The following is a 10,783-nucleotide window of genomic DNA, read 5'->3' on the forward strand; positions in this document are numbered from 1 at the left end:
GTTAAATGTCATATAGTCAGTATGGGAGGGGGATGTTTTCTGTTTTTCCTTTCTAGTTTCTATATACTCGCCGTTTAGTCCCAAGTTCAAAGCCTGTCACATCATTTTTAATAATGAAGCATTGTAAAACGTCAGCCTGTGTTCCTGAGAAGCAGATATCGGCTAAGGTTATTTTTGTCCCTGGGGATCTTTTGCTTTTTGTACACAGTCTTTATTTTAGCTGGGGATGCGGAAATGTTGTGTAGCTTTTCTCGCTACACCCCAGGAGTATGCTGTAAGTGTGTACATTTCCATCCTGTTGCTTAGTCTCGTTTACTTCCTGTGGGAGAATCCATAACATTCCTAGCTAATTTTGGAATACGGATTTTTAACAGTACAATGGTCTTCTAGAATATTCTTTAAAATTATAATTTTTTTCCCTCCAATTCTTCCTAATATACAAGGATTTGTGTTGGTAAAGGGGGCATATTAACATTATATACAGCTCCATAAAAAAGTTATTTATTTTGTAAATCCACAGTTGGCAGTATTTTTATTATGCTGCTTACGAGTCCTGACATATCTGAGTAGTTTTAATGTAAAGTTATTCCTTTTAGGTCCTCAAAAATCACAGCAAACATTCTAAAATCTGGTTTATGTGGGTTTCCAACTGGTTAGAAACACCTGCTGTGTGTTTACATTAGAGGGCTAGCCAGCTTCCAAGATTGTGGTGTACCTTAAAGTTTGAGAAGTAGAGCTAAAGCTGGGTACACACGTACAATAATTGTCTTTCACGATCCTTTCCAACAACGAAGGACTGCACGATGCATGAACGAGTGTTGTACATACAGCGCCGATCTGCTCTATGAAGAGGGGAGGGGGAGAACAACAGAGCGGCACCCTGCTATGCGCTCTCCCCTTTCGCTTTCATTATGATCGTTCATCGTCAGTGGATCCGCCAGGAGGTTCGTTCAGAGGATAGACGACGGGCGCTGTACACACGCCAGATTCTCGTCCGATATCAGCCCTGAGCCGATTATTGGACAAGAAGCATTGCAAGTGTGTACGTAGCCTAATATTTCACTGTGCTGTAAATGGCTTTAGAAAAGCTTTTCTTTTTTAGAATACAGAAATACTTAAAGGTTTGTAATCTGTGGTTTACTTTTAACTGGTAAATGGTATATTGGGGGGTCAGTAGGATAGGTCATATTTGTTTAAAGCGGGTTTCTGGTCTGGATGTCTTCTGGCGTAGGGGTAATGTGTTTGTACTGGGATTCAAATGGCCTTTGACTGTAGAAAAGCGTCTCAATTTCCTGGCCTCCTGGGTTTACAGGTCCTTATTAGTGTATACCAGCACCCTAATGAAGATTCCTCTACAAGTTCTATATATGATAACCCTGAAAATTAAAACAGACAGTTCTTCCCTGTGGATTAGCTCTTCTGACACTTAGATCTAAAAGGGGACAAACATTCTCCACACCACTCATTTTCCACCACCAAATATCCTGACCCCTGGTCATCTAGGCCAATAATTTACAATTACCCCCCCACACACACACACACACATACTGACTCCCAACATTGCATTAAATAACTCTGAATCCTTGTGGATCCCCTTGTCATTCTTGGGTATTTGGCTGACAAAGTGTAGACAAACTGTCCTTCTGTAGGGTAGTAGGCAACTGCAGATGGGCAGTACACATTTGGTGGTTATTGAACTGGGGTGCCCAATTTTACTCATTAAGTGTTCATAATTGGTGAAAAGGTGGTATTGACCTTCATGCCTGACCTTTTGCTGAAGAGCGATCGTAAGAGGTCATAATGTGGTGCTCCCACCACATGCCACAAAAGGACCATGTGTCTTCTGATGTCCTTCAGAACATTTTCAATGGCCTTCAAATGTCCATCCATATGCTAGTAGGCAATTTTAGATGAGCAGTTAACAGTTTGTGGGTAACCATCCTTGGGTGCCCAGTTTCAACCACTATGTACTCGGGAGTGGTGAAAAGGAAGCATTGACCTACATTACAAAGCGTATGCTCAAGCACCTAAACCAGTGGTCGTAGTGTGGTTCCCCCAACACAGGTATCAAAAGGGTCACGTGTCTTTTGCTAGCCTTTAGAACATTTTCAACCACTTTTTATCTGCCTTCAAATGTCCAACCAAAGGCGGCTAGTAGTCAACTTTTGATGGACAGTTCACAATTTGTGGTTAACCACTCTTAGGTGCTCAACTTCAACCAATATGTGCTCAGAAGTGGCAAAGGGACCTTCATTTCTGAGCTTTTGTTGAAACACTTTAAGCATTTTTAGTGGTTCTTCCACACTAGAAGTGTCAACTGCTGTCCTTCAGAACAGTTTCAACTCCTTTTGGACAGCCTTCATATGCAAGTCTAGAAAAATCAGGGACAGGCCACCCTTAACTTCTGCATGCAGCTTCTTAAAAAAACTGCACTGCAATCACTGCCTTCAAAGACCTGTAAAAAAATAATAAAGTTTCAATAGCTCCTGCATTTGGTCACTGTTCCGTACTGGCTGAACACCATAAATTACAGGGGTACTACTTGAAGTAATTCTCTTTCTGAACATGGCCTTATACTCTTTTTTTTTTTTTTTTTTTTTTCCTATAAGTTGTTTATTGTAAATCACTGCTATCATAGCATAAGCTTAAAATTTCAAGCCCTGACATCATACCACATATAAAACATGTACACAATGTGTGTAGGTTTGGATCATACAAGGTCATGCTGCTGTCCTAAGATTGTAGGTTTTAGCTAGACTAATTATGGCACAGCCGTGGTTGAACAGAATTTAAAAAGAAATTTGAAACTTTTTCTTTATGCACATTGTGGGTTTTTTGTGCACCAACTCCATAAATATCCACTTTATTTAATTTCGGGAACTACTTGTAAATGTGTCTCTTACTTTCCCCCACCTGCTAGAGACCAAACAGAACCGTCATTCACCATAGTGAGGTGGAATTTCTGCAGCTGGAGACTCGCCAGGGCTAACTGAAATGGCATCAGACAGTCTGAAGGAGATGAACACAGGGCATTTTTGGTTTCATACGAGCAGGCTGACAGGCTCATAAAATACACATCAGTGCTTAAGTCAGCATAGCTGGAAACCTGAATCCTTCTTAGACCTGATCCACCTGTAATATTGTCTTTCTTTCACCAACAACACAAAAGTACATGGCACCCAAACCCTTGCAACACAGAAAGTTCTCTCACAAAGTAGTTGTCTAGGAAAGAAGAACTATTTGCTTCCATGAGACCAAAATTCATAGCATTGCTGTCAGGCACAGGTCGTTTTCATTGCAGGACATACTTGGTTTAGATGCAACGTCCCCTGCTCAGAAAATCTGGAATCAAGCTAGCTTATATTTCAGGTCAATGATAAAGGGGTTTGCTTTTGGGTTTAGGGGGTTAGTGATATGTTTAACGGTTAGGGGTATGGTTAGGTATTTGGGGAGTGGTAAAAGCTTAACCCCAACCACATATTTTTTGCCCTTTAGAAAGGACAGAGAAAAGTTAAACATTTGACATTTGTCATGTTTGTATTTCCGTGACCCCATTCTGTGGAATGTACCCTTTTGTATCTGGGTGACACCCATGATATGTGGGGGTGGGGCAGTTGTCACCTAAACAAGACTGCACCAACAGCAATAAAATATTAAAAGTTTTTTTTATCTTTTCTTGCTTTACAATACATGTGTGCCCACTGGAGAAATTGTCATCATTGTAACAATAATAATGAATTCTATGCTTGATTTTGGCATCCAATTTGGTGTTTAATGGTTTTTAAAGTTTGGCATTGACGTAAAGTACATGTGGTTAAATATCTTTTGCACATATGCTGGAGGTAAATGGTCATTGGCTAGGAGCCAATAGCAGCACCATGCAACCTGCAGAAGTCAGCAGCAGGGGAGATGGGGGCAGAATGTAATATTATTTTTTTAATATTAAACAGGATTATTTTAGCGCCAACATATTACCCAGCACTGTACAATAAATAGTGGTTGCAAATGACAGACGAATACAGACAGTGACACAGGAGGAGGGGAGGACCCTGCCCCGCAGAGCTTGCAATATAGGAGGTGGGGGAAGTAACACACAATAAGAGGGGAGATATGTAGTGGTGGAAGTAGTGAGGGTTTCAAAAGACAGAAGATGATGGGTAGGCAAGTTTGAAAAAAATGGGGTTTGAGGGCTCTTTTAAATCAGCAGAAAGTAGGAGCAAGCCAAATAGGACGAGGAAGACCATTCCAGAGAGTCGGGGCAGCTCTAAAAAAGATGTGTGATGAGGTTATGAGTGAGGAAGTCATTAGTAGGTCACTGGAGGAGTGGAGAGAGCGGCTAGGCGAGTATTTTTCTACTAGGTCAGAATGGTAAGTGGGACAAGAACTGTGGAAGGAACACTGGAATATAAGCTTGCCATAATGTGCAAATATGGTCCCAGCCTTATATTCTATTGGGGAGCAACCCTTGGATATGCAGCTACTACTTCTTTTCATAGTCAAATTATAAAAGAAGGGTTCCCCTTAAATGTAAGTGTTTTTTTTTACTAAAGGTAATACTTTTTTTTTTTTTTTATGAATGTTAGCTTTGACATAAGCCAGGAGACATGGAAATCAGGCATGCAATATACATAATGCCTGGTGGAGATCTGTGCCAAGAATGGGGAGTAGAAAAGCATAATGCAAAAGTGTAATTGGGAAATATAAATGAATGCCAGATTTAGAAGTCATTGGGTTCCAGATGCTTTAGGACACGAGTAAGGAAAATTCCCACAAATTACAGCAGAATTGCAACAACCACAGGTCATGTGTATAGGTATGACTGATGTGAACCACAAGACAATGAACCAGCAAACAATACTTTTACTTCATTTCACTGTGTACATATTTCCTCAAAGCAGTGATTCACTTCTGTTACAAGTCACTTGAGGTTATCTAAGAGATGTAGACATGTCTGAAACAAAACTGTGCTCCAAGATTAATGGTAGGTTGAAATCAAACATGAATTGTCAGGCTTGTTAAGCTGTTATTGATGAAGCCATCCACTTGAGGAACAACGTCCTTCAGAAGGTCAGTAAAAGAAAGACATTAAGCTGCTGTAAATATCTTCTCGCCTGGCACATGAGCCAAGACAGTAGTGCTTTGGATTGCTGCCTGGAGAATCACACAAAGTACTGAAAAATTTACTTAAAAGGAAAAATGATTCAGTAAGTGAAAGCTTTGGAGCTGAACTCCATATATTACCAAGCATCAATAAATACATTTCTGTAATAAAAAATAAAGTGATGGTAAATGCAGCTAGTATGGATACTTGGATTGGAATGGATGTGTACCTCTGGTTATTATCTGTACAGCAGCTCCCAAACTTGGGGAGAGACATCAGTTCTTGGAGCTGATCCAATATGAGGACCGAGCAGAGAGATAACCTCTATTCTCTATTGTTGTTCCTGGCTATGCTGCCTGGCAAGGATGTGTAAATTTCTGGAGGGGATAGGAAAAAATACAAATCATTTGGTAGCTAAAACAATGGTAATATTTTTATATTAACTAAAAGCTTAGCTGTTTTCTGGAGTTGATTGTTAAAAGAAACATTTATTTACCCAGGATTACATTTATAATGAGATGCAGTGCTGGGGGTGCCATTTCCTTCAATGTGATAAACAGAATAAACGTAAGCAAGCTTGTAATGGTTATCCTAGACACTGCCATTATAACCTATGCACATACAGGACCAGAGAACCCAGAATATGTTCAGTTTAAGAAAGTTGGATAAGTAGATGGGGTAGTCTTTGATTCTGCCAGATGTATTTTCCTCCATGCATCTGGTAGGGTGAGTTCACACTGCAGTAAAATGCATTTATTCATTCCTCAGAACTCTGGCAGGAGGTAAGCTGTGCCAAGTTCCTGGATTTGCACACCTGCTTTTTCCATCATAAAGGTCGACTCTGTTTTTAATGGATTTTTTAATTTACATTATGTTATGATCAATAAACTAAGAGGTGCAAAGATAGCCTGGAACACCCAAACACAAACGAGGAATGATGCTACCTGTCATACTGAACCCTTTACTTTTAGGTGCAGGATATATAATTGTGTGTATGTATGTGTAGATCCATTCCAGGTTTGCTGGATCACCCAGCTTCACTGATGAAAGTGTATTCTCTCCAGCCTTGGAGAGCTTTCATAAATCAGGGTCTATATTTTACTTTTCTATTTGTTTGTGTTGTGATGTAGGAAGTATTGATACTGGGATAGTGATGTCCATGATTGTCACTCTTTTGTATGTTAGAAAATTACTAATTTCACTAATTTCATATCCCATTTTGCAGTTCATGAAGAAGAAGCCAAACAAGCGCCTCGGAAGCCTGGCCTTGGGAGGAGAGAAAGCCATCCTTTGGCACCCATTTTTTAAAGATATTAACTGGGAGCAACTCAACAAAAAAGAAATTGAGCCTCCATTTAGGCCCAGAATTGTAAGTATTATTACAGCTATTGGGCCATTTTCAAAGCGCACTTTAAACTGTAGAGATAGGACACAACTTTATCCATTTTAAAGTCTATCAACCTGTCAGAGAAAGTAGTGTAATCTGCTGGGTTGTGCTGGGGCTCTATAAGTCCCAGAATTGAATAGAAAGGAAGCAGAGGAGAATAAATTGCTTGCTAAAACAGCTTTTTTATATGTATTTCATGTGTATTTACTGGTTTGCTGGATTGGATCTTGTATGCTCAAAATACTTTGTGTGGGGCATTGCAGATCTGTATTTTTATTTAGCTGGTGCAGATACAAAGATGCAAAGTAATGTAAGAAGTAATTGCTGAGTGTAAATATTTGGGATTTGTGGTAGACTTTTTATATTGAAATTGAGTTCCAGCCTTACCTTTTAGTCTTGCACGGTTGTACCAGCTCCTCTCCTGTTTCAAAATTGTTTTCACTTGTTTGACTTCCCTGTATGTTTAAAGGATCTCTCAAAAGGCCTTATTTATCAAAGGTATTCCAGACTGGACTATCATCAGAGAACATAGGTTATCCAGCAAACCTGAAATGGTTTTCTTAAAAATCATTTGGCAAATGTTTTCAGTCTTTGACCAGATAGATGCTCCAAATTCCAGTGTTGCTGAAACACCAAGAATCTCCCAAGATAACTTATCCTCTCCACTCTTGAAGAGCTTTATTACATCAGGCCCTATGTGCATTAGAAGCTGTAGCAAGTCATATAGGGACCACCTCATTTACTGGTTGAAGGAAGTATCGCCCTTTTGCTCATCCCACAAGCGGAGATCTGCCAGTCTTATAAAGTGGAACACTTAACAGTGATGTCTCTGGTCTTAAAAGGTAAAAAAATGGAAAAGCTTTGGTTGTTTAATCATTTTTGATGGGGAGAGAAAGAAAGAACAGGGATACATCATGTGGACTGATTATATGGGACCAGTGCAGTCCCCTTTTGTTGTAGTCTCCTTTTGCCTAACCTCAGGAAATTTCCATGACCTATGTTACTGTTACTGACTTTTAAAGTGATTTGGCTGAGATAACATTTCTTTTTCTATTGTCCAGAAAACCAGGGAGGATGTGAGCAACTTCGACCCCGAGTTCATTAAAGAGGAAGCAGTATTAACTCCCATCGATGAGCGGTTGATCCCAATGATTAATCAGGATGAGTTCAGGAACTTCTCGTACACCGCTCCAGAACCCCAGGGTAATACACAGGATGGAAATGCCCGTATGCTGCAATGAGTGCAGGCCAGCAGAGTTTTACCCCTGTCTTTGCAGGACCATAAAACCTGATGGCAGCACAGGACAGGAGAGAAGCAGCCAATGTGTCTTTTTTGGCATAGAGCATTCCTGCGCTGAAGAGATTCATTATTTATAGCGCCGGTACTGTATCTGCATGCCCTGAATCGCATCTGCTGTTTGAAAGCTGAAGGCTCCAGCATTCAACACATTAATGGCTGTGGTGGAGATTTCTCCCAACTGTTAAACGCCACATTCTTGTTGTCTCTGGCTTGCAATCTGCATCAGAGTCCATCTGTGCCGAACCAGTCGGCGAGCGATAGGAAGTTTCCTGCTTGAGGCTGCAGCTTCAATCTCTGCTTCACAGCTGTAGGCACGCCGAAAGCCAAAATGGTGCAACGTTGCAGGAGACTCTTGAGAGTTGGAAACAACTCTGAACTGTGAAAACACAATATTTTTTTACACTGTTACAAAACTGGTTCCAACCCATAGCAATTTTGGAGGAGAGAGCAAAAAAATAAATAAAACTACAATACAGTTTATAGATTAAAAACCAGACAGCTGATTAAGCTTGACCTGGAGTTAAGGGAAATTTGTTTAAAGGTGGTACTAATGGATCCTTGGTAAAGCATACAAAGTCGGTCACATCAGAGTTGAAAAGCTTCCCACCAGAAGGTGACACAATTGAGTAGTATGGGTAAAAGTATATTGGAGGTTATATCTGGAGTGTATGTATTTTTTTCATTTTGGATAAAGTTGGAAAGTGTTTACATTCTCTGTCACGTTTAATTGCTGTCTATGGCCCGCCAAGGAAAATTACCCCTTTTATTTGTCCTGGTGACCATTGCAACAAAGACAAAAAAGGGTAAATCCAAACACTCACAGACACAACCTTAATTTCTATACAAAACCCCCAAAAATTGTGTTGGATATACAAGTTAATATTGATGTTCCTTGTTTTTCATAAGCTCCTCCTAGGCAGTAGGAGATGGACTGTTACATAAGAGCACAAGATACAGCACAAGCTAATTTTATTGTGTTTCCTTTTTTAAAATGTAATCTATTTTATTTCTTACTTACTTAAAAAAAAATCAGTAACAAACGAAATGCTCATATACATCCTATTAACCTAGTAGGATTCCTGAACAATAGAAAAAAGTTTTGGAAATGATTGTGGTGTGTGTGGTTGATATATAAGCTTACAGTCACCATAGACCACCCCAGTGCACAGAACAGCAGTATAACCTTCTAAAGTGCCCCATAGCAAAAAGTAATTTTGCTTCAAGTTCATGTGTGCCCAGCCTTGTGAAAGTATCTGGGTTAAGTTTAAACCTTTTATAAAACCTAGTAGCCCACCCTCTTCAACCTTCCTAGTTTAAGTATCTAGGAATATTCCACACAGTTCCTAATATGACCTCTACCAAACAATGGTTACCTCGTCTGACCTTTCTATGGGTTCCTATAGGCTGAAAAGGGGAAATAATTCTACGCTAGATATGCTAGAGTAAAACCTCTTTCATGGGGGTCCTTCTACCATTACTGAAGGCTACAGCTGTTGGGCAGAGGTTAGGATGCAGCTGGAAGGGTGGGATAGAGAGGAAAAAGGTTGGTGGGGTTTTTAAATCAATATGGACTATCCAAGCACACCCAGCCATTTTAACTGTTTGGGTTTTGACTAACTTACCCTCCCTGACCTAATCTAACCACCTACACAGATTGTAAATTAACCTGAACCTGACAATGATGGCCTCCCCCATCACCTCTCTGATTTTGCCTGTGTTGTAAGCCACCCTAGGCCGAAATTACTAGATATGCTAGGAGTGCAACATCGTTCCAGTCTCTTGGGATCTTATGCCTTGATTAGCCAAGACTGAAACTGTTGGCCAGAGGTGAAAAAGCACATGGAAAGATAGGACAGATAATCGAAGGGTTGTTGGTTTTTTTATATCCACGTAGACTTGCCCATTAGGAGATGTTTTTGGTTTTTCATATGGCTAATAATCAGATTCCAAAACTACACTGAATTTTGAGATTTTGAATTGGGAAGTCATGGTCTGACTTGTGGCTATGGTGCCATTTAGACATTACATGGGCAAACCTTATAAGTAAAGACATGGAGGTTGGCAGACTGACTTCACCTTGTGATCAGACTAGTTGCTGACCCTCCGACATCAGTCCCTGACCTTTGTAGGTATACAATTTTTTTTACTATGGTCTGCCTGACTTCTTCAATCAAGTTTTGAACCTGTTGGGTCAGGATTAGAGTCCACCAACTAATAGTTTCACGATGGCAGGTTTGCTGTAATTTTAATACTGGGCATATAAGTAACAATATATAATCCTAAATTCTTTACTTTCACTTCAAAGCAACTATTCCAAACAAAAAAAAAGCAAATTGTTCAAATTTTAAATTGGTTGAATAGTCCTTTCATAGTAATAATTATTGTATCTAGCCATTTGTACCATAACATGTATGGCTAGCAGACTGCAGATAAATATGTCTACCAAATGTATTCCATATTTTAAAGATGTCATGTTATTGATCTGTAGGAGTGCACAATGTCCCTTGATCTTATCTATAGAGGTCTGAGACTGACATATGAAGTGATTACACACTCCCATTCCCTGTTTTTAGCTTCTAATGTCAAACACGAACTGTAAAAACATTTTAACCCTGCTTATTGTATTGGAATATTTTGACTTTTAGAAATATATTTATGATACAGTGTGAAGAGTCTTTGTGTTTTGTTCACTGACTATTCAGCTAAAAATGCCATGTCAATGTATTTGCCAAGCCTTTCTCGAATGCTGAACTCAAGTCATTGTGGTGCTCAGGTGTCCCGTATACGTAAGATCCAGAAGAAAATATCAGAATTACTTTTCTACAATTCTCATATTACAATTTTGGATACAAATATGAGGCTTAATGTTCCTTTGACACCATTGGGAGTTGTATGGAAACAAAGGGAGATGTTTCTCAGAGTTGTTTGGGCGAGTATGTCTTCCTACATCTGGAAGTCCAAGTATAAAAGAACAAAGGCCAAATTAATTGGGAAG

General features: G+C 39.6%; 1 protein-coding gene across 2 annotated transcripts in view; it reads left to right on the top strand.

The window, feature by feature from the left end:
* The window catches only part of PRKCH (protein kinase C eta), a 122,758-nt gene extending 112,306 nt beyond the window's left edge, over positions 1-10,452 (top strand). For both annotated transcript variants that reach the window (XM_072427561.1, XM_072427560.1), the window contains exons 13-14: positions 6,327-6,470; positions 7,550-10,452. In XM_072427561.1, the coding sequence (XP_072283662.1) occupies positions 6,327-6,470; positions 7,550-7,729 (324 nt within the window). In that variant the 3' untranslated portion in view covers positions 7,730-10,452. The remainder of the gene's footprint in view (positions 1-6,326; positions 6,471-7,549) is intronic.
* The last annotated feature ends 331 nt before the right edge of the window (positions 10,453-10,783 follow it).

This window comes from Pyxicephalus adspersus, chromosome 12, assembly GCF_032062135.1.
Source record: "Pyxicephalus adspersus chromosome 12, UCB_Pads_2.0, whole genome shotgun sequence".
Lineage (NCBI taxonomy): Eukaryota > Metazoa > Chordata > Amphibia > Anura > Pyxicephalidae > Pyxicephalus > Pyxicephalus adspersus.